Consider the following 24,351-nt stretch of genomic DNA (forward strand, 5'->3'; position numbering starts at 1 on the left):
TGGCTTTCAGAGAGGGTAGAGAGAATGAGAGAAGGTGGGGGAATGGGGGAGCACAGTGGACATAGTAGAGGTCTGTGGGAGCTTCAGTGGTGGGAGTGCTCTGGGGACTACACTTGAGGGGACAAATCCTTACTGCCAAGACAATGGCAAGGATGTGCACCAGTGGTTCTATGAGTTGTTTTTAAGAGCATTTCCAACTGATCAGTTAACAGCAAGCTCTATCAAGAATTTGGATATTTGTTCAAAACTGAATGTCAAACTGTTTCAGATGAGTTAATGAATACTTTATAAAATTAAATAGAAACCTCCCTGTGGTATAGAAAAATTCACCGTTTATTAACTGGGATGGAAAGATATGGGATCCTGAATTAATCAGATTTACAGTCCAATCCATAGTTAAAAGAATAATGCTTACCCATTAAAAGTTCCACATCAAGATTTTTGAAATCAAAGATGGTTTCTATGGGTTCTCCAGAATTAAGTATTCTCCTAGACCTTGTTTTATTCTAAAAATATCAAGGATAATTATGAACAAGAAGATTCTGGAATGGGAAGAATCAATCTCCATAAAGTCTCTGGGGGCATCAGATTTCCTAGCTGTCAGCACTATAATATTGCCAGTAGACATGAATACTAATGGGTTCTGTATAAATAAAAGCATAATTCACAACCTGAAGATTCCATCAGGAATTGACCGAAGAGGTTGGTGTTAACTTCTGTTAGAAATGCTTCTATGCAGCATCCTCCTCTTGGGACTATACCAGGAGATTCCTAGTGATAATTTAACTTCTGATCTAATATCTTTTTCATGTTGTCTTTGCAATCGACGGCAATTTGACTTACTTTTATCTCCATGTTGGTCTGAGAATCAGCAATGGTATTATCCACGTGGCAGCCACATTGGTCTTTCTTACTAACACAGTTTGGACTCAAAATCCAATTTTTTACTCTGTGTAAGACATTGCATAGTCTGACAGTTCTGCCACCTTCTCTGACCCAATCTTCTTATTCTCTCCACTTGTCCACTAAACTTCAGGCACACTGCCCTTTTTACTGACAAATACAATAAAATCATTCCCACCTCAGGAGTTTTGCCTTCATTGTTCCTGTGTTAATCTCCAGACCTTCACAGCTAATCCCACCTCATCATTCATGCCTCAGCTTTACATCAACTATTTAGAAGGACCTCCCTGGGCCACCTTCTAAATTTTTTAGGAAGATTTTACCAAGTCACTACCTATTTGCTTATTTTGTCCTCTTTAAAGCACTTAATCTGTATCAGATATGATTGTAATTGGTTCCTTTCATGAAATAACAACTTGAGGGAGGGACTTCATCTGGCCCTACACTGAGGAGCTTGTTGTCCCATCTCTGTTCCACATCCTAATCCATAGCCATCAGTTTTAACCCTTGTCTGACTCACTTGTTTAAATTCTACTAAGGTAATGTTCCTTTGGATATCCAATTCATGGCCATACCAGCAAGTTCCTGAAAAGCAGGAACTTTCTGAAGATAAAATAGCCAAGAGGAAATAGTCGAACAAGTGTAGATTCTAAAAGATAAAGCTTTTGCTAAAAAATATAACGTGACATCAGTTTGTTTTATGATTGACTTTTACAAAATCAAATGACATTTTAGTTAAAATTTTTACATTAACTTACCTTTTTAATGAAAATTTAGCTTGAAATTTTTAATTTTCTAATAACAATGATGTCTTAATAGTTGATAAATTTATATTTACTTCATGTTATAGTTTTATATTGGAAACGGATTAAACACTTCATTTCATTGATTTTTATTTTTCAAATATGAGCGTCTAATTTTATGGTCATATTTCCTCTGCTTTGAGATAATTTTTGTCATTTATATCTATTGATAACTAATAGTTAACAAACTCTACCTCTGAGGTAGACAAATGAATAAAATTTACATTTTTAAATAGACTATAAATCAAATATATTTATAAATCCAGCCTGTTTTAGAAAAATAACTGACTTTTGCTTTCCTTTAACCATTTCTATTGGTGGGGATATTGTTGTGTAAAGTGTTTAGTTGACCTGTCTAACCAGATCAATTATTTTATAGTGGTGTTCTTTGTGTTCTACTTGACTGCTATCATGCCTTATTGTCAAAATTCCCAGGTCATCCTTCTATTTGATAAAATGGCTTAACTAGCTTTTATTATTTATATGTGTAGTCTATAGGAAACAAAAATAATATGGCAGGGTTCAAGAAAGAAGTTTTCTTATGAAATACGTAGTGCTTAAAGGTATTTGGAATTGCAGATAATCGATCTTGCCCACTGCACAAAACACCTGCATCTCAAAAGGAGTACTGAGGGCAAATACTCAGATAATCTTCCCCCAGCAGTAGATGCAATTGAACATGGATATTATAACAGAGATGGAAAATGAACAAAATGAGGAATGATGTGAAAATTTAAAGAAATTTGAACAAACCTTATGCTTCCACTGAAATATGTAACATGCCTAGATACACAATTCCACACTGTTCTATTTATGTGAAAGTGAAGAAACCCTTTATTTTGAGTGATTTGTGCTGATTTGATTTTCATTTAAATCAATGAATGAGTGGGCCCAACATTACCCAAGTATGAAATGCCTTTTTAATTAAGTAATGAATGACTTGAGAATGGAATAATAATAGGCCAAATTATCTAAAGATGTGAGTCTTGAAATATATAATTCTATTCAGAATGTCAGGCAGTCATAGAATTCTGGATAAGTCCTATCTTTTCATTTTGATGGGAGAAAAAATTATGCATTATTTATGTCTGTCTTATGGTCAAACAATTCAAGAAGCAAATTTGAGCAAAAGCCTTTCAGTTCTCTGTACAGTTCTGCCTTTAGATCCAGAGCAGCCTATGTATCAGAGCAGTGGTTCTCAAGCAGGGATGACTTTGCCTCACGGGGGCATTTGAAAATGTTTGTAGCCACATGTTGAATGCCATTCTAAGAGTGGTGAGGTGCTATTCGCGTCTAGTTTGTAGAAGCCACAAATAGGGGATGATACTAAATTTCTGACAGTGCACAGAACAGCCCCACATGGAAGTGGTATAAGATGCCAGTAATGCTGATATGAGGTATCAGGACTTACTGGGTCTATGCTGGCCCTCCTCTTCCAGCCATGCCTTGCCCCATGTGAGAGAGAGCCAAGGAATGATGCCAATCTGGAGCCTGCTCCCTATTCTAGATCAATGTTTTCAACATGTGGTCCCAAACCAGCTTTAGGGTCACTTGGGACCATGTTAAAAGCATCTTTTGGGGCTCTATCTCAGACTTAGCAAAGCAGAAAAACTGGGATTGGAGCCAATTGCTTTTGTTCTAACAGGTCTAGCAGGTGATTCTGATGAATACAACGGTTTCCTGTTTCAAGAAATTCAAGAGTTCTGTACTTGAACCTAAATGATAATTTGTCAAGAGAGTAAGATAGTATATATATTCTCTAGCATCTTGTCAACTGTGTAACATTTACATATGCAGGCATACGGTGTGTGGGATCCCATTTGTACAGATGTTGGAGGTGGGTTGGTTTCTGTGGCTCACTTTTCTCAAGGGGCACTGCATTAGTCGCTTCTTCAATTTTCTTCTCAATATGTGATTCTGTAACTGTTATAAAAGCATTTAGGTCTGATTGTCTTCCCTATACAACTTTCTAAGGATACAGTGATTTACTAAGTGATGAAGTGCTTTTTTTTTTCTTTTTTACTCTCTACCCAAAAGGATTTCTTTAAATTGTCACTCTATATATAATAGGGAAAAAAGGTGTTGTCAACTGCATGACCAATTTTGTCAAATAACATTTGAACAACTATGAAGTTACAGATAGTTTATAATAGCATGATTTATATTGCATGCATAGTTATAAGAGTTAAAAAGTGCACATATTTTGATGAGTTTGCAAATTGGAATCATTACCCTTTGAAAGGGAAATTCATACTATTTGCTGAATGTTTAAATTTTGGATCCATAATTTTATTCCTAGGAATTCTAAAATTATATGTCTGTACATAGGCAAAGGTGAATGGTTAAGGTTATTAACAGTTTCTCATTTGTTATTGCCAGAAGTGGGAAACAATACATATTCATCAATAGTGGCTGGGTTCATTAAATACATGTACAGTCCTATAATGAAAGACAGTGCACTTGTGAAAAAGGCGTGACTATGACGTTAATAAAGGAAGATCATGTAGTGTTCAGTGTTAGGACTTACTACCTAGTACCAGACCACGGGGCCTCAAATGCCAGCTTTGTCATTTACTCACAATGTGACCTTGTACCAGTTACTCATGCACTTTGCCTCAATTTTTTTTTCAAACTCTAGAAGAAGGAATAAGAATATAACATATTTCACAAAGTTGTTGAAAAGATTAAGGAAAATCAAATGGGTTAATCTTTCAGTGCTTGGTAATTAGAAAATGGCCGATAAATATTAACTAGTATTATAGAAGACTTCTAAGACAAATTAATGAAAACGTCAGCACCACACAGAGCAGCATGATGCAATAAAAGGGGGAGTAGACATTGCCTACCACCCTCTTTGTTCATGGTAGACAAAGGGAAAGAATCATCTACAGAGCGCGGCAGTCAGACTAAGACACAGGCATCATCCCGCTCTGCTGCTCTGAGACCTCAGCGCTTCAGATGTCTACTATGGGGGCTATGTGCCTGGAGGATGAAATCTAAAAGCCAAAACATCACGGGCGCTGGGAGAATGAGGCCTCTGAAAACTGTATCCCGTGGATCCAGGCCTGGAGTGTGAGAGGAACAGCACCTGACCCCCAGGAGGGCAGCTGTATCAGCATCCCTGTCATCTTAGGGATTTCAACAACTAGTCAGACAATAAATGTGTAGCTTAAAAAAATAATTATTAAAGGGAGGCATATATATAGGTGTGTGTGTATATGTGTATATATGTGTATATACATGTATACACATATACACACATACATGAATTATGGAAAAAACTTGGCAGAGATGCAAATATGATGTACAGTGTGGCTTCTCCACATTTGGGATGGGAAAGCTATTTTTTTGCTGTCTGATTGTTATTTTTTCTATAGATAAGTACTATTTTTATAATTTTGAATATCATCTAAAGAAAAAAATTAAAAACATGCAGAAGCTCAGATGCTGTGTGGTGGCAGAAAGAAAAACACATGGATTTTTTTAAACAGGACATAGGATTAATTTTTGTGCAGGAGAATCAGGTTTGTGTTTCAAAAGGGCCATAGGATGACATTTCTAGCATTAAAAGATTAATTTTTGTGTAGGGGAAGCATGCTGGTATTTCAAAATTTCATGGAAAACTAACTTTTATAATGACACCTCCCTCTTCCTGATGAATTTTTTAGATTGTCCACTTCATGTAACAGAGATTCGCCTTCCTTGTTAGAGGCTAAGGGCTGAAATGCAAGAGCATCTGTGTGCACTGCCTGGCTTCTAACCTCAGGTAACTGAGGAGCCTTGCCAGTGAGCTCACTGAAGTGGCTTTTGCAGTGATTTCTCTATTGAGCATCAGTGCAAATCGTAAGCGAAATTGTCCTCCTGGTGCAAAGCCCTTCTTGCCCTGTGGATAGGGGCCTGAAGAATGACTACATGAAACAACAAAATCACAGCTGATTTATTTTCCTTTGGCTTTTTGCTGGATTAAGGAGGTCCATAGGTGGTTCTGTTGCAGAATCAATTCTCAGGATACAGGTGTCAGGTAAAAGGCCATGAGTTGTGTGTGGCCTCTGATTCTTATTTTATATCTCACTGTGTCTCCATGTATAGCACTTGTGGGGTCGACAAAAAGCCAGATCCTCATTTGGTTTGGGGGAGAACATTAATACATTCTATTTTGCAGTAGGCTTAATGAAGTCTTCAATATTCTAAATTCAGTCAAGTTTCTAAATAAATTTAAATCCTGTGCAACTCTTCTTAAGTGTGGTCAGGGCTTATACCCTTTGTTTTGAAATCAAATGATTAGAATTATTCATTATAAAGGACTTGGTTTTAATCTGGCTTTCATTCTGCCAACAGATGTTTTCTTTAAAGGGTTTTCTCCTTTTTAATTGAGGTCACATTAGTTTTCAATACTGCATGTGATTTAGGAGAGTATGTTCCTTATTAAAATTAATGATTTGGAAAGTTTTTTTTTTTAAATGAACAGGTTCTTGATTGTTAATTCTGTTAATATCCCACTATCTGGATCTTTTAGAGACACCCAGTGAAATCAAAGTGGAAGAGGCCACCTCTTGGGCTGATGGATTAAATCATTATCATTGATGTAATTTAATTTTTCAGTAGTATGTGAGAACTGTGTGCTTCACAGACTCATAAAATAGAGAAAATTTCAATTTTCCTGCTTCTACTATATGATGATGATAGTTTTTTAGTAACTAATAATCAAGTGAAATGATAGTTTTTCTTTCTTTTACTGAAAACTTTTTTTCTACTTCCTGTGCTCCCCCCATTTTTTCCTCAAGAAATGCCATCCCATGGTTAAAAGAGTCACTAAGCATATAAATCTGATGCTGCTACAACTTTGAGATTTCCAGGTTCACTTGAAACCAATGCTATAGGTCATTCTCCTAAGTTATCTTGGTATCTTTGTCCAAACCCTTCCACAGAGGCACCATTCCACATGTGTGTCACTTTCCTCATGGTGATGAGGTGATGGTGTATGTACCTCTCACCCCCAACTGTCACCCCAGGAGTCCACTTCCAACTTCAAAAGAAAAGTAAAGCTGATTTTTTTTTTAAGATTTATTTATTTTTGCATACAAGAACTGGTGTACAGATCACGGGTGTGGGGGGTGAGAGGATTCACCAGAGACAGAGTGGGGAGCAGAACAGGCAGATCTACTGAAACACATTGCTGAGGGGAGCAGCAGGCAGACCGGAGAGGTCTGCTGCACCGTGTGGTTCCACTCCCTGGCCAGGGATGGAACTCGTATTGCAGCGGCTGCAGGCAGCTTCATAGGCTGCACCATAATATGCTGTGCCGCCAGAGAGGGCGCTGATTTTAGTTCTCTTAGGAATTATTTTCCTTTCTGAATCCAGAAAAGTACCTGCATCTTTTCCAGGTTTAGCGAGGCTCTCCTTTTGTCTAAAACTAACATCTCTTCTACCCTGATAGAGCGGATGAAGAAAATTCAAAAGATTTTCTTCAAATATGGAGTTACTTAAAAGAACCAACTATTTCATGGCATATCTTATATAAAAACCTAAATACTTTTGAAATCTAAGTATTTCAAATCTTAGATACATTGTAACCATATTTATTGGAATGACTGAGACATTCACAGGAAGATATTGGTGGGAGTTGAGTGAGAATATAGGCAGAGCAAAATAATATTGTCTAGCCCTTCTCTACTTTCCAAACTAACTTTTAGTGCGTAAAGATTTTGCAGTCATTTGAAAAAATAGCCATTACAATTTTATACTACTTAGTATTGTCTTTATTTTTTTTACGTTAAAGTATTATGATGATTAAAAAAAAATGGACAAAACAACCTGTGCTACAATTTTTTTATTTTACTTTTGATTCCTGCCTTTAGTTCGTGGAAATCTTACATTGTATATATTGGAATTCTAACACCTCTTGAATTTCAAATACATGTCAGCAAAGAGAATGAGTAAAACAGCTGTCATACTTTGGATCTTTTTTGCTTTGGTCCATTGTGAGTAACTTCCCCTCTTGCTGATTATATTTCATGCTAGATTTCTCATACAAATCTCCCTCTTGAAATAGTGATTTATGATGTTATTTTTCTTTTTGAAAGAAAATAGAGTGCTAAATAATGATATTGCTTGGTCAAAGGCATAGTACTTTGAATATTTATTTGGGATTTGCCCTTCTATCAGGGAGCCATCTGTGACCAAACTGGCACAGGAACAGATGCAAGACATGCAGTGGCTGACATTACACCCCAACTGGGAGAGCCTCAACGGGTCCACTTTGCACGAACTGCTGGTAAAAGGGTAAGACACCGTTCACCACAGCTGTGATGAGTGGATTGTGCAGCCAGAATAATTTATCATTAGGGCCTTTCTTCTGTTTCTAATTCCCAATAATCCAAATTGCTTATATCCATACACGGCTTTTGCAGAATGGCTACTTGCCTTTATAGTTGAGCATCATTTGTTTTTATTTCTTTCTAAACATAGATTTTTTTTCTCTCTTGACATTGATATTACATTTCTTTCATGATGATTATAGAAACTGTCATGGTGAAGGAGTAGAAACTTGGGTTACAGTTTTGGAGTCTTTTTTATAGTCTATGTAAAATAAATTGCATATTGTATTTACAACAGCTGGAACTAGTCAAGAGAGGGAATTGGATAATGACAACTGATAAACCTTGAGAATCCCGGGAAGAGGGTAGGTGGGAAGGACACATAATAAAACAAGTTATAACACGTGGCCTTGAGAGCAAGCTTCTGAAATAATTTCTCCTAAAACATCATGGCCCCTTCTTTAAGGCTGGCCCCCTTTTCTGTGGGTAGAGTGCTGGAGGAAGGTGAATTGAGGCAGTGAGCACTTACTGTTTATTAGGATCAAAAGACATTGCTATAGAATATTTAAATAACTTGTTCAAAGCTTACAGGAGGGTTAACAGTGTCTGAATACAAAGAAATTCAGGATGAGGAAAGAGAGTGTAAGGAACAGGCATGGCTTTAGATGATGGGAAAGCAAAAAAGCAAATGTGCGTTTTCTGGATTTTATAATTTATTGCATACAAAGTTATGTCACAATCCCATGCAAATTTAGCAAAAGCTGGAAATACAGTCAATCATCAAAAAGGAATGTGGAAATGACATATTTAAAGATGGTTTATCTTTTTCGGAGCGATCTAAGATTCTAAGTATATCTTAGTATTTATGACAGTCCCATCACAGTTACTTTTAAAATTTACATTGTGAATAAATGCCTCTTGATTGGAAGAGAACTTTATGATTAAAATTTAACATACCCTAAACTGAATTATTTTGCGCAGCCACACAATAGATGCTTAAACATGGCCCAGGTTTTTTACTTCAAAGGTTAATTCCAACTTCAGCAAGCTCTTCCTTTCCTGAAACCACACATTCTAAAATTCTAGCTGTTGGTTCTGATCCAGCCATGTAGAATTGCAGGGAATAACTTTAGTTCCTCCTTCTTCCTATCAGCTCATCACAAAACCGCATTTTAATATCAAAAGTCTCATTCTTTTCCAGTCTAGATATTCAATTCCTTTACCTGTTCTGTAACTTTTTAAGGATTATTTTAATTATTTAATTTCTCTCAAGTTATTTTTTTAAGTCTTTTAGGGCATGCACACCTTTACAAGCATAAGAATATCTGACATGCCCCCTCCTCACTATTGATTCTGATAAGCACCCAATTCCCTCCCCTGCCCTCACCCTACTTGAGGATCAATGTTTGAGTCAACATTCTGGGTAGTACCACAACCAACCACATTGTTTCTTGCCACAAATGTGACCTTTTGTGATGATATGAAACAAAGAAAATACATGTCCCACATGGTCGTAACAACTCATACCCCTGCCTGACCAATCCCTGCAGTAAGAATATTGCTACAAAGAGCAGCTGAATATGTCTTGTTCTCACTCATAAGGTGTTTGAAGTGAACAATAAATATATGATTGAATATTATGCCATTTCTGTTCCCACTTCTAGGCAGGCTTGTCAAAGCAGAAGTAAGATTTCTCTTCTGTGCACTACACAAGGTGAGAATGAGTGGCCTAATAGTGGGATAAGAAGTTAATTCATGGCCCTCCCTGGTGGCGCAGCGGGTTAAAGCACAGCACTAAGAAGCTAAAGCCACTTCCACATGAGTTCGATCCCCGCCTGCCCTGGAGGTGACCACATGGCGAGGCAGACCTCTCCTGACCCACACGCTGCTCCCTCAGCAGTGTATTTCGTCGATCTGCCTGTTCTGCTCCCCACTCTGTCCCTGGTGAATCCTCTTACCCTTCACATCTCTGGCCTGTACCCCAGTTCTGTATGCATAAATAAATAAATCTTAAAAAAAAAAGTTAATTCAACTGGCTGGCTCAGGGGGTAAACAATCACCTGTCTGGTCAGTTAACTGCCAGCATTTAGCTGGGCTGAGAGTGGGTCACACACTCTCTTTGCTCCTTGGTAGACTGTGGGCGCCGGCCTGCTGCCCGAATGAACAAGAGGATCCTTGGGGGTCGGACCAGTCGCCCTGGAAGGTGGCCATGGCAGTGTTCCCTGCAGAGTGAGCCCAGTGGACACATTTGCGGCTGCGTTCTCATTGCCAGGAAGTGGGTTCTGACAGTTGCACACTGCTTCGAGGGGTAAGCTGTGACTTTTCTTTTTTGCTTTGTATGACTGATCATTTTGTCACTTGGGCATTATCAGTGGTCATGTCAATCGGTGAAACCACATCTTTACAAAAGCCCACTGGATTTACTTTCCTAGTCTTTTCTACTTAGATATTCCACCCCTCATTCTGGCCATCCTATGTATGTGCTATTCATTTATTGGTAAAGCTTGTATATTACTTATGACTTATGTTTTAGGAGGAGGAAACATTTAGAAGACTGAATTTCCAGTCAGTATTAGTTATTTTTTAATTTTTTTATTATTTATTTATTTTTTATTTTACAAAAATTTATTTTTACATTATTTTGTACATTTTTTTCCATATTAGTTATTTTTTTTAAATAACTCTCCAAAATAAATAGACATAGAGACCAAGCAAATCCAAAATCTGATGGGGCTGATCAGCAGACTGGAGACTTGAGGAAGAGTTGGGGTTGGAATACAAATACCACCTGCTGGTAGAATTCTTTCCTGGTTTGGGGAAGATCAGTCTTTGTTCTGTAAAGGTCTCTTATTTATTCAATAAAGCCCTCTCACATTATGGAGGGTAATCTGCTTTCCTCAAAGTCCACTTACCAAAGATACTTTCATAGAAACATCTAGAATTGTGTTTCACTAAATATTTGGGCAGTATAGTCTAGTCACATTGGCACATAAAATGACCTCTCAACAATATGCATGAAGAGAGTAGAAAAAAATTGAAAAAATAACCAAGAGGAAACCTATCCCAAATTAACAAATATTGAAATTCCCTGTTTTGTGTGGCTAATTGTTGTGCAATTTAGGAGCAAAAAACAAAAGCACAACTACACAAAATTCCAAACTTTTATAGTGTCTGCTACCATTTAACAAAACAGTAATACATCTTCTTATGCAAAGCTATTCACTTGTTAGAACTCTTGTTTCTATAGAAACCCACATTAGGTTCTATATAGAGCTCTCATTTAGCGCCAGGAATGAATAAGCATTTCAGAAATGAGTAAAATGTTTACTTCCTGGAGTGCCATCCAGTGAAGATTGTTAAATTAATATTTAGAATATAATGCAATAAGAGACCATAAAATAGTTATTTGGCTATTCTTTTGCAGAAAATAAAGTATAAAAAAATCAAGTCAGTATCTCTACTTGAGAAATTTTTTTTTCATTGCAAGAATATTTTTCCACATTATATAGGTTTCAGGTATACAGCCTTAAAAGCCAGAACTTATATAGGCCACATTTTTGTTATCACCAAAATTCTAGCTTCCAATCATCACCTTACAGTTGACCTCCTTTACCCAATTTACCCATCCCTCTTCTTCCTTCCCTTCTAGTAACCACTATTTTGTCCTTATAATCCAAAAGTTTTTCTGTTCTGTTTTTTTGCATTTTTATCCAATATAAGTAAAATAAAACAATATTTGCCTTTCTCCATCTCAGTTAGTTAGTTTAACATCTCCAGTTCCACCCATGTTGTTGTAAATGACAGAATTTCACCTTCTTTATAGCTGAGTAGTATTTCATTATATGTATATACTTACATCTTCTATATTCATTCATCTGCTTGGGCATTTAGTTTGTTTCCATAACTTCACTATTGTAAATAATGCTGCAGTAAACATGGAAGTACATATATGTATCTTTGATTTAGTTTCTAAATTCTTTACACTAGTACCTAGGAATCAAATAGTTGGATCATGTAGTATTTATTGTCTTAATTTTTTGAGGAATCTCCTTACATAATGGCTGCACCAATTTACATCTCCAATTCTTGTTCTGTCTTTTGATATAGCTATCATCACAGATAATGAGGTGATATCTAATTTTTGTTGATTTGCATTTTAAATGCTTTGAATAATAATTGCTCTAACTTGCATTCCCACCAACAATGTGTGAGGGTTCCCTTTTCTCCCCAACTTTGACAACATTTGTTTCTTGTCTTTGGGCAGTAACCATTATTATAGATATAAGGTGCTATCTCATTTTTGTTTTGATTTGCATTTTCCTAATGACAAAAGCTGATGAACATTTTTTCACATGCCTGTTACCATCTCTGTCTTCTTTGAAGATGTATCTATTCAGATACTTTGCCCATTTAAACATTTTTTTTTTACTGTTAAGTTTTATGAGTTCTGTATGTATTTCAGCTGTTAACCTCTTGTCTGACACATTATTCTCATATCTTCTCCCATTCAGTAAGCTATCTTTTCATTTTGACACTGGCTTCTTTTGCTGTGAAGAAATGTGTCAAGCCCAAAATGATTTCAAGAATCTGTGTTGTATGTCAGGAAATACATTGTAAATTTATTGCTTCAGGATGGGACAGATGTTTCCAGATGTCTTTTACAGTTCTGATTTATAATGCCATGATAAACAGATTATACTGGAAGGAATACATTCATCAAAAGATGATTATCTAAATGAATCCAACTGTTCTTTAAGGGAATAACACTCTTTATGTGCTAGTAACTCCAGGTTCATAGGGCACTTTTCTCATTTCCATATGTTGTATTTAAGTTTCCTCCTTGAGGAAATAAGAAATATGTGCTTATAATTAAGGATATGGATGGATATGATATCAAATTGGGAGTGAAATTTCATGGAACACTGAATTTACCAGAACTGCCAAGAGAGGGCTGTCCCATTCATAAAAAGTTTGAAAGTGCCCAACTTCAAACAAAAGTTTGAATGTGTGCTAATAGCTAATTCTATTTTGCAATCTCTCCAGTGGTCCTGAAAGCTTTGGAGAAGTTTTAATTGTAATCCTTACTCTCTTCTGGAGCCATCAAATGTTGCAATTAATGAGACTTACTTCATAGCCTGATCCAACATTCTAATGAGGTCCAGTGTAATCGATCTGTAGGTTGTCTTGTCTGTCTCTTAATTACATTGGTAAAGAAAAGAAAATTTGTTTTACTCTTCCATGGAGAGGTGTTTTAAAATCCCAAATGAAATTAGAACATGATCTACTAAGCTGATCAGATTAAGTCCCACAATCCTTAATAAAAATTCAACTTCAAAGTTATAAGAAACAAAGAATGATTTGCATTGGTAATTTAACGAGTGACCTCGCTGCCTCCTTCCATCCCTGAAGACTTTAGGATTAACTTCATAGACCAGCACACCATGAGAAGATGTCAGAATTTCTCTCTAGGAAGCCTGCCAGAGAAGCTGTTATCGCAATACATGGCCACACCCTGAACTCTGCCAGGTCACCATGTGTTGACTTCTAGCACACTTCCCTTCAACAAAAATGTTGGCTTCTCACCTATTATCTCAGTCCACCAGTGTCCTCATTTTTTTCCTTTCATAGGCGTACGTCTCCCCTTGGCTCATCAATTTAGTCCTGTCCCCATGACCATCAATGTTTTTGTCCTTCGGTATTTCTGTCCTGTGCACCAGGCAAACCTCCAACAAAGAGCTGATGTGAACACCACATTTTGAAATCCTATGTCATTTTTCTTCAAAACTGCAGAGCACTCTCTAAGAATTACTAGGTGTCTGGCTAATGCCTGACTTCTCACACTTGGAAGTGGGAATCTTACTTAACTTTCCACTTATTTCTGGGCAGCTTCCTCTCTCATATTTCAGAACAGAATCACTGGGCTCAATGATCTACCATAATCTAACAGTTCTGTAATTTACTCAGAAAAGGAACTGAAAGTTTTAGTATGATTCACTGAGTCCACGCTGGTCCCCATGAAGCTCTCTTTAAGTTTGAGGTGATTGCGACCTCTGCCAGTCATTCATCTCCTTTCCAGTTTTATCTATTTCTACTTTTCATCACTAATTTCTCCCCTTTGACTGGATCATTCTCTTCAGAAGACATGCCTTAATGTAACTAACTTCCAACTCCTCTTCATTGCAACTATTGTTTCCTTTGGGCTAGTAACTGTTCCAGTAAAACTCTGAAAAGGGTTTTCTGCCATCTCCACTTTTCCAGTTCTCATTCTCTCCCAGCCCACTCCAGAACACTCCTGTTCAGAATTCTCCTGTTCAGAACACTCCTGTAGAGTCACACAAATACCTCCTTCTCATTACTCAAGTCTCAATTTACATGTCAGTTTTTCAAAGGCCTTCCCTAGCCAAGTTGTTAAATGAACCTAACCATTAATTGTCTCTCAACCCACATCATCTTACTTTTTCACATCTACCCAGAATAACCAAAATCGTTTCCATGTATTTTGTGTTGTATTTTGTGTTGTTTGGGTAGGAGTCACCCTGTGTGGCTCCTTTGGCCAGTACCTGGCTCCTGTGTTAATGCCTTAGTGTTTTCCCTTGATGTCAGGGAGGTTTTGTAGAAAGGGTGTGGTCTTGGGCTAAAGGACCAGCATAGTGCTCCATCTCTAATTTTCTCTATGACTTTACATGAGTTACATCTGCTCTGCAGCATTGCTTTCTCTTTTCTATATACAATAAGAAGAGCTCCTGCTTATCTCTCATAGTTGGTGAGAAGATCATTTGACACACATCTAGAGATACTTGGAAATGATTGCAGTTTTGTACTAATGAAGAATCTAGCTACTGATCTACTTTTTGCATCGTAAATTGTTGGCCTGATTTTCAGATGAGGCATCCTTAATATCGAATGCAAGATTTGGCCTCCCTTGAACAATTGGAAGGTCAGAGCACACTGAGCATTCTGCCAGGGCAGAGAGGCAGATGGCCTCACGGTGGGCAGGTCTGGTGGCCTGACACACTATTCTTACAGACCCACCCCAGAGGCTTGACACCTTCACTTGTGGTCATCCTATTCCAAAGTTTGTTCACAGCGTGTGTTACAGAAAATTCCTTAAGAAGGCCAAAGGCAGGCCCTCCCTGGTGGCGCAGTGGGTTAAAGCTCAGCACTCAGAATCTGGAGCTGCTTCTGCATGAGTTCGATTCCCGCCTGCCCCGTGACCCACCAGGGCGTGGCAGAACTCTCCTGACCCACCCGCTGCTCCCCTCAGCAATGTACTTCCTCGATCTGCCTGTTCTGTTCCCTACTCTGTCTCTGGTGAAGCCTCTCACGGCCCCTGAGCCTCTGGCCTGTACCCCAGTTCTGTATGCACAAATAAATAAATAAAAAAAATTTTTAAATTTTTTTAAAAAAAATTAAAAAAAAAGAAGGCCAAAGGCAGAGAACAATATTAAAAATAAGAGTTCTGTGAGCTGTTTAGTCCAGCAATGAATTCGTGTATGTATCTTTATCTAGCGCAGATTTAGTAACCCTTCAAACTTCCCCCAAATCACCCCTTAGCCAGGCTATTTCTGGGTAATGTTATAGAATAGCATGAATTCTACCAGAGTGTTAGTAAAATGTTAATTTTCTTTTCTGAAAAAGAAAAAGTTCTAAGTATAAGATAAAAAGCATTAAATCAGAACATCCAAAATAAGATAAAAGAGAATGTCTCTAAATTTGGATGGCTGAATCAAGTGGAAACGTGACATTTTCATGTCAACACTAAAGTTGAGGACGATGAATTTGACCCCAGGTGATAGGTTACTGTGTCCAGAACATCTGTTTGGCCTAAACTCTGTACACTTGCCTGGATGCTGCAGTGCAGCTGATGTACATAAATAGCTGAGTGTTCTCCTTTGATCTGGTAATTAAAGAGCTACCTATTGAAATATTCTCTTTGTTAGCTAAAATGTGGATGCACAATTGAGACAGTAGTATAAACATGAAGCAAATCAAATATAGATCGAAAATAAGGAAACACCATCTAGACCGAGGGAAGCCCAGCATCTTCTTCAGCCGTTCTTGCTGGTGATCAGTCTTTAGCTTACCTCACCTGCTTAATCACTCAGCATCAGATCTTCATGCAAAATTCTTTAAAGATACATCATTCTTTCTTGCCGCTGCTCTGACACTGGACAGATCACTGAGGAATAGCCCCTTTATGCTGAAGATTTTCAGCTGCTACACTTGGTTTTTTCCTTTGTACCCAATTTAACTCTTTTCATGAAAATGGCCATGTGAACATAGCTTGTTCTTGTGGCACTGCTGGCTTCTTTTGAACTGAAAATAGAATCATGTGGCTTTCATGCAGTCCTGAGTTCTATTTTCTGAGTTCTCTTTTCTGTTTTCGCATCTACCCATACAAGGGTGTCTCTGCCATTATTCTTGACTCATGCTTTCTAGCTCATGCTTAATATACCAGTAGACCATTTATGCCATCTCCCTTAAAGAGCAGGTTGTTGTTTTTCCCAGACTTGAAAGAATGCATTAAAAGAGACTTATTTTTCCAACCACACTCATAACAAAAAGAAAACAGCAGTATCCTCACTGAATACAAAAATTTCCTGCTTACTTTTTTTTTTTTAAACTTTTGGTGGATACTAATGCCATAAGAACAGTAACTTAAGTAGCAACAGACTACTACAAGGTAATGACATTGAACTAATGATACTAATTTTTTACTGTTAGAATTAGATTAACCCCATTATAGTAATCAAGTCTGGAATTTTCATGTAATTTCATTTTTTTTTGTGCAATAATTTGGAGTCTTCAACTCTTTGAAATAGTGCTTGTATTTAAATAGATGGATGAGTATTTGTTACAAGCAACCCTTTGTAGTTCTGATTCAAGGGTAAGAATTTGTTAATTTAAAATAAATTATTGCTGTATTTCAGATGCCTTAAATGGGATCTTATGTGAATATTGAATTCATCAAAAGGTTTTGTACTTAGTTCCTCTGGACTAAATGGGAGGGAGGAAGGGAATGAAAAGAAAGATGGGAGATAGAGGGAAGAAGGAGGAAATGCAGGGGAAGGAGGAGAGATGGAAAATGATAGGAGCTGCCAAGGAAGAAAGGCATGTTTTGATGTCATTATTTAATGAAAAAGAATTCTTCTGTAACATTATCCTATGATGTTCATGAGGTAGCCCTTCCTGTGTTTGTCATTGTTTAATTGTCCATCTTCACTTAATTATAGTTTATGTAAATAAGGATCAGATCTTTCTTGCTTATTAGTGTAACCCCTGGTATAATGTTTACTGTAGCAGTATTGCTGTCTATTTGTCTGCCTCTATTTTTCAATATAGTCAAAAATGGTATCAACTCATTTTGATAGCTTTGGCATTCTTGACAAAGGAAAAGGGATAGAATGCCTGGACTCTGTAAAGGGGTCTTTTAGTAGAATCGAGTCTCAACAGTGGTAAAGCAGGTTAATGCTGGCCTTGGCCATTGTCTTTCTAGCTGTCTTGAAATCTCACCTTTTGAATTTTTACATGAGAAGAGAGTGAAGAAAGAAATGCCAGAGAAATAATGAATGCAAGTGGGGTTTTGCCTGAGATTCCCTAGGGAACTCTTAAAAAGACTGAGTCCCATGCCTCAGCCCAAGAGCTTCACATAGACATGGGGAAGTGCACAGAGCATCAGCACATAATTCAATATTCAACCAGAGTTGAAAACCAACCTTTCTGGGTGGCCGGCCTCCTTTAGTTGGGTAAGCTCCCTAGTGAGAACAGAGGCAACATGGTGGTTTACTTAACCACACTAATGTCCTCAGGAAATCTCTATGCCCCAACAAGTGGCCCACTACATATTTCTACATCTGTGGTCCAGACCCACTCTGTAGAGGCAGGGGTGCAAGTGGAGGAAGGCATGAAGGGAAAGATGAAGACTAGAACTTTTTTTTTTTATGATTTATCTATGTGTACAGAGTTGGGGTACAGGCCAGAGGTGTGGGTGTGTGTGTGTGGCAGTGGGCATGTCAGGAGAGGTCTGCCACCATGTAGGTCACCTCTCTGGCCAGGGATCAAACTTGTGTTGCAGTGGCTGCAGATAGCTTCATAGTGCTGCACTTTAACCCATTGTGCCACCAGGGAGGGCCAAAAGAATAGACCTTTCTTAAGTAGTTGGAATTGGCTGCGAATAAATGTTTTGAAGCATTATCCATTGAGCCATCTTTAAACAAATTCTGAGAACTCATTGGTTACCAGAGAAGGCCCTGTGATACAGCAGTGAACAGGACACCATGGCCTTGCCCTCACAGAACATACACTGTGCATGCAACGCAGAGACTAGATGCTGACTAGTGTCAGCGTCATTAATGTTACTAAGTGCAATGGAGACAAAAATTAAATAAAGCTCAAGATTAGAGTGATGGCTAAAGTTTAGACAGAATATTTAAGGGTACAGCTCTGAGACAGTGATGTTTGAGCGTTAGACTGATGAAGAGAAGAAATAAAGGGGGAAACCCTGTAAGAGCTAGGAGAGTAGCAAGGTAAGAGCCTGTGTTGGGAATGTCTTTGCATGTCCAAAAGTAGAAACAAAGTCCTTAGGGCTGGAAGCAGGTCTTGTGAGCCTGTGAGACTACAGATAGGAGTCTCTGTTTTCTCTCAAGTAAGTTATTCCAAGTCCTTGGAGAACTAGGAGTAGGAGATGGACTTATTTTTTTTTCTTTTTAAAGCATCATCTTGAAAGCTATAAGGCAAATGGACCATAGGAGCTAAGAGAAAACGATACTCTTTGGGAGGCCAGTGCCATGGCCCAAGTAGATGAGAGTGTCTGAGATTAGGTTTGAGGTGGCAAGAGGGGGAAGTAGGAAGGCTTGGTATGTATTTCAAAGTAGAGTGGTGAGGACTTGTAGATGCAGCAATATGGGGTATAAGAAAAAGAGATGATTTAGCTGTTTAATAATTCAGTAATTTGCCATTATATTAAATAATGGTAAAGTGAATTCTGGATGTGAAGAAAATTACCAGATGTTGATAAGCACTAGACACACCTTAGCTATTAGCAGATTGTGTCGAATAGGTAATTGGGCTGGAGGTGCACACTGAGAGTTACTAAGACATGGGTGGTATTTAGAATCACTGAACTAATGAAATCTTCAACGGAGTGAGTATGGAATAAGAAGGTTGAAAGGAGAGTCCTGCAGTACTTCAACCTACAAAGCAGAGAAAAACACAGGAGAGAAGTGTGAGTGGGAGAGGCCATGAAGTTGGATGAGATTCTAGAATTGGAGAGTTCTAGAATGAAATGAGGCAAGGGAATATTTCTGGAAAATGATGGAAAGCATTGATTTGGAGACTGACATGAGATTTTGTGGGTGACCTTTTGGCTTGAAATTTTCTGAAGGCTTCCCTGAAAAGTTGACATTTTTTGAGGGACTTATTCTTTCTTGTAAGGATCTCTTAATGTTGGCTTTTTGTTCTACACTTTTGTTTTCCCCCTCATTTATTCTTTCTTTATGTCTTTTCATCAGTTTTCCTACTCAGTAAAGCAAGTAACTACCCTTCCTGCTTTTCAAGCTAAACACATTTTATTTTCCAGCACAACCCACTCAAGGAGCATGAGTTTAGCTTTCCACAACATCTGCCAGCTACAAGTTGCATTATACATGCACTTCTCATTGGGAGGTAGGCTTGGAAAGAGCCATAATTTGCATATATATATATATTTAAAGATTTATTTATGCATACAGAACTGGGGTACAGGCCAGAGGCACAGGTGCGGTGAAAGGATCACCAGGGACAAAGTAGGGAGCAGAACAGGCAGATCGATGAACAACACTGCTGAGGCCAGCAGCATGCGGGTCAGGAGAGGTCTGCCGTTCCATGTGGACCCCCCCGGGGCAGGATGGAACTCATGTGAAGTGGCTTTAGTTTCTTAGTGCTGTGCTTTAACCCGCTGAGACACCAGGGAGGGCCGATTTGGATTAATATTTTTTAAGTTACATGTAACTTTTAAAATGTAAGCCCAAGCCTAAGGTGTCCACCACTCTGGAACTATTTAGGAGAGAGGAGGCAGCCGCGTGGACCGTGGTGTTCGGCATCAACAATCTAGATCACCCGTCCACGTTCACGCAGACGAGGCTGGTGAAGACCATCATCCTGCACCCTCGCTACAGCCACGCTGTGGTAGACTACGACATCAGCATCGTGGAGCTCAGTGAGGACATCCAGGAAACCAGCTACGTCAGGCCCGTCTGCTTACCCAGCCCGGAGCAGTCACTAAAGCCTGACTCATACTGTTCTATCACAGGCTGGGGGCACATGGGTAACAAAAGTAAGCCAGGGTCCTCGGGAGCACTTGCCTTTCTGCTGGTAACTAAAACACTGTTCTTCCTAGCCCTTGGCAAAAGCGTAGCCCTAACCGGTGATCATTCATGCTAGCTCTCCTGCTCACTCCTAGATGTCAGTACTTCCTCATGGAGCTTAAGCTGGCCTAGTCAGTAAGCTCCAAAGGCTTCTCCACACCTCAGAGGCTTTCTGCAGGGCACCAGCAGCAATGCTGAGGAGCCTCCATGAGAGCAGAGACCTGTTAGTTGCATCCCTGTTCAACTGTCACTCTGCGCTGTGTGCATGCAGTGCCCCCAGGGGCCTGATTCTAGCAGTTAGGCCATGCTGCTTCCACTTGCAAGTTGCAGGTCACATTTCCAACCCTGTGTTATGATTTGGTTGATTCTGTTACATCCTGATAAGAGGGGGAAAGTTAGTTCATGTTGCCTAATCAAGGTAATTAACTGGTCGATACTGCATTTTTTTTTTTTTTAAATAAGGCTTTTGAGTAGATGATGGCTATGGATACTTGGAATCAGACAGTTCTGATCCCAAACAAGCCTTATCTTTACGATTACATTTTAAGTAAAGATGGTTCTTACTGTCATTATTTTATCCTCTTATATCTTAAAAACAAAAACAAAAACAAAAACAAAAAACTCCAGTGCCTTTTAAGCTGCAAGAGGGAGAAGTCCGCATTATGTCCCTGGAGCAGTGCCAGTCCTACTTCGACATGAAGACCATCACCACCCGCATGATATGTGCTGGCTACGAGGCTGGCACCGTCGATTCGTGCATGGTTAGTGGCTGCTGGGTACCTGGGAGATTCAGTTCAGCAACAACTTCAAAGTAAACTAGGTTGAGCTATTAATTACTCAGTATCAAAGTAATATTTTTTAAAGATTTATTTATTTATGCATACAGAACTGGGGTTCCGGCCAGAGGTGCAGGGGTGGTGAGAGGATTCACCAGAGACAGAGAGGGGAGCAGAACAGGCAGATCACGAAGTACACTGCTGAGGGGAGCAGCAGGCGAGTCAGGAGAGGTCTGCTGCACCATGTGGGGCACCTTTGGGGTGGAAATTGAACTCAGGCTGAAGTGTCTTTAGCTTCTTAGTGCTGCGCTTTAACCCACTGCGCCACCAGGGAGGGCCCCAAAGTAATTTTTATAGGAGAAATAAAAATTGTGGAATATATCTAATGGAAATGTTTCCAGTGGATTTTGCTTTAAAAATATTCACTAAGAAGACAAACACCAGCTGATTTTACTTATTTTTGGAATTCAAAGAAACAAAGGACAGACAAAACTTAACCAAAGCAAACTGTAGAAAAACGACAGCAGAACCAAGACTACTAGAGGGGATTGAATCTTGAAAGTAGTCATTTTAGGCTTTTTTCCTAGCACCTTTGTGTGTGGGTTGTGGTGGAGGGGAAGCTCTTCTTTCCAGTTTGGGTATTTTCTATGAAGTGGATCAGTATAAAGAAAGACGTTCATTATGAAAGATTCAGCTCTGGTACACTAAGTTAAACATGTTTAATATTTTGGTAGGAGCAGACAGTTAATGTCTTTTCACTGAAGGAATTACATCCTTTCCATGGGCAGCCCTAGCCTTGTAGAGATCAGATCTTAACAAACTCAACCTGGAGCTTCGCCAGGTATGGAGAAAGCATGCTCCTGCACAGGCTGACAGCGAAAGCTCTGTGAAAATTTCCCAATAAGTAACTTAAGCTGATTTGAATTCGCAGTACCCTCAGGATAGCATAAGTACTGGAGGACTCTGCAATCCCAGTGACTAATAGCCTCTGCTGTTTCTTACAGGGTGACAGCGGTGGGCCTCTTGTTTGTGAGCAGTCTCAAGGACAGTGGACATTATTTGGTTTAACTTCATGGGGCTCGATCTGCTTTTCCAAAGTTCTGGGACCTGGAGTTTATAGCAACGTGTCATATTTCGTCGAATGGATTAAAAGACAAATATACATCCATACCTTTCTCCTGAACTAATTCCAATGATGATCAAAGACTTTATCCAGCTGCACTCAAAGAAAATGGCCTTCTCGACTGTGGGGAGCTTCCTGCAGAAAGCTGTACAGAGCCGTTCCGGGCAGGAGGTTCACTGCACACTGCACTGTACTCGTGTGTGCTGTGGTTCGATTTAACTTTTTTTTTCTACTTGCTCTTATTTCAAGTGTAATAAGAGTCATTAAAAACAAAACAAAGCAGCTTTTGTTCTGTAGCCAGGCCTAACCATGATTGTAGGGTGAAAGGGTCAATTCTTGAGAGTTAGGATAATGCAAGTGTTCAGGTGACAGGTTATTTAAAATTCCCTTTTATCCGACCACATGAAGGAAATAGAGCTCCGAGTCCAGGCTAATGAAGTGTTGCCAGCTTTTGTTTTTAAGCACAATAACAGCAGCAAATTTCAACACTAAGGTGAAAGCTTGCTTTATTAAAAACCCAGATCATTTACCTGTTTAAATTATTTACTATTACTTTTTAACAGTTTGCTTCATTCTAAGTACTTGTGAAAGGCAAAAGACAAGTGCCAAACATTTAAATAGCTTAAATAGCAAGAGATAGTGAACACAGAGCTCCTTAGATGTCAATATTAGCATTTGACTTTCTCAGGCTGCCCACTCTGAATTTAAATCAAGGCTGTGATTTTACGGAACATTGTCCATAGAATCTCTGGGGCTTGCTCAGTGATAATCAGCTGGCTGACTGAGATGTCCATGACTAGGGAAATATTTTGTTCTGCCTGTGTAACAATGAAGTTTAGATTAAACTTTGGCAAAGGGGAATTTTCTTTAGACTGAAGATGTGCAGTTTTTTTAAAAAGAGAAAATTAAGTCGCACCCTACTCCTAATGAAATATTTTTCAATTTTCCTGTGTTTGTCCATATCAATAGCCACGGAAATGTATCTCAAAGCATAGTGAGACTTTGCATTGAGTAAAACATTCTGTAATTTTCCTTGAAAGATGTTTAATAGCTGGTGTTGCTATTTCTTCCCACTGACAATTAAAATCTTTCAATGCTTTTAAGCACTAGGCCACATGACGCACATCAGTTTCTGAAGTAATTTGTGGTTTAAGTATTTTTCCATACTGAAAAGCTTCACAACACAAATGTTCACATCTACCTAATTGAATTAGGTAAATTCATTTTGCAACATCCAAATGCCTTTGCAACAAGTAGGACAGCCTACTCACACCAGCAACCGGGACTGCCTCAGCATTCTCAGAGACTACCTATAATTTTATACCTGGATTTTTGTACTCTTTTCTGTATGTGTACATGTTGGATTCAAAAGTTGTCTTGACACTTTCTGTGTTAGTCATCTCCTGTTCTGTAGTTTGTATAATCCTATTCTGTCATTGAATCGTGGTCACAATTCTATGAAAGTTTAAAAACATGTCAATTTTGTTATAGGAGTGGATACAGATGTCACGTAACAGCTATAGTGTTCCTCAATTTGTGTTCAGTGAAATGTATATATTGCACTCATTTTAAATAATCCATAATGCGAATAAAATGATATGTAATATTGTTTTTGTTTTTGATGGATAGGGAGCGTGACTAGCTAGTCCCAGAAAACTGTCATCATTATAATAGTTGCCGCTCAGCTTCCACCAAAATTGACCTTTCTACTGTCTCACAAGAACATGCTTTTTAAACATAGATGGTTTTCTGATTAGTCTGAAATGTGAGATTGCTAACAGTCTGAAATCACCCACTGAGTGTCCAAGAAAAATGTTAGCCTGGTAAGTAAGAATGCAGAGATTCTTATTAGTGTCTAGAGTGTATCTGGAGAAACTGCATCCAAAGTTTTTATCATTTGTTTGGTGATAAAATTACATCCTAAAATGTGTATCACACATTTTATAATCAAATTTCCTTGATTCCTGGGCATAATGATATAATATTTGGTCCTTCAAAAATGCAGGGAGAGGTGTTTAATACTAAAATGCAATAGATTGGTCTCACCTTGGGTAACTTAGTGTAAAAGTTATTCATTTTTAAATG

General features: G+C 38.5%; 1 protein-coding gene across 1 annotated transcript in view; it reads left to right on the forward strand.

The window, feature by feature from the left end:
• The window catches only part of CORIN (corin, serine peptidase), a 126,681-nt gene extending 104,351 nt beyond the window's left edge, over positions 1 to 22,330 (forward strand). The window contains exons 16-21 of the mRNA XM_004681309.2: positions 7,872 to 7,988; positions 9,688 to 9,737; positions 10,157 to 10,331; positions 20,065 to 20,336; positions 20,995 to 21,128; positions 22,148 to 22,330. Coding sequence (XP_004681366.1) covers positions 7,872 to 7,988; positions 9,688 to 9,737; positions 10,157 to 10,331; positions 20,065 to 20,336; positions 20,995 to 21,128; positions 22,148 to 22,330 — 931 coding nt within the window. The remainder of the gene's footprint in view (positions 1 to 7,871; positions 7,989 to 9,687; positions 9,738 to 10,156; positions 10,332 to 20,064; positions 20,337 to 20,994; positions 21,129 to 22,147) is intronic.
• The last annotated feature ends 2,021 nt before the right edge of the window (positions 22,331 to 24,351 follow it).

Source organism: Condylura cristata, unplaced genomic scaffold, assembly GCF_000260355.1.
Source record: "Condylura cristata isolate star-nosed mole 26May11 unplaced genomic scaffold, ConCri1.0 scaffold00012, whole genome shotgun sequence".
NCBI classification, from domain to species: Eukaryota; Metazoa; Chordata; class Mammalia; order Eulipotyphla; family Talpidae; genus Condylura; species Condylura cristata.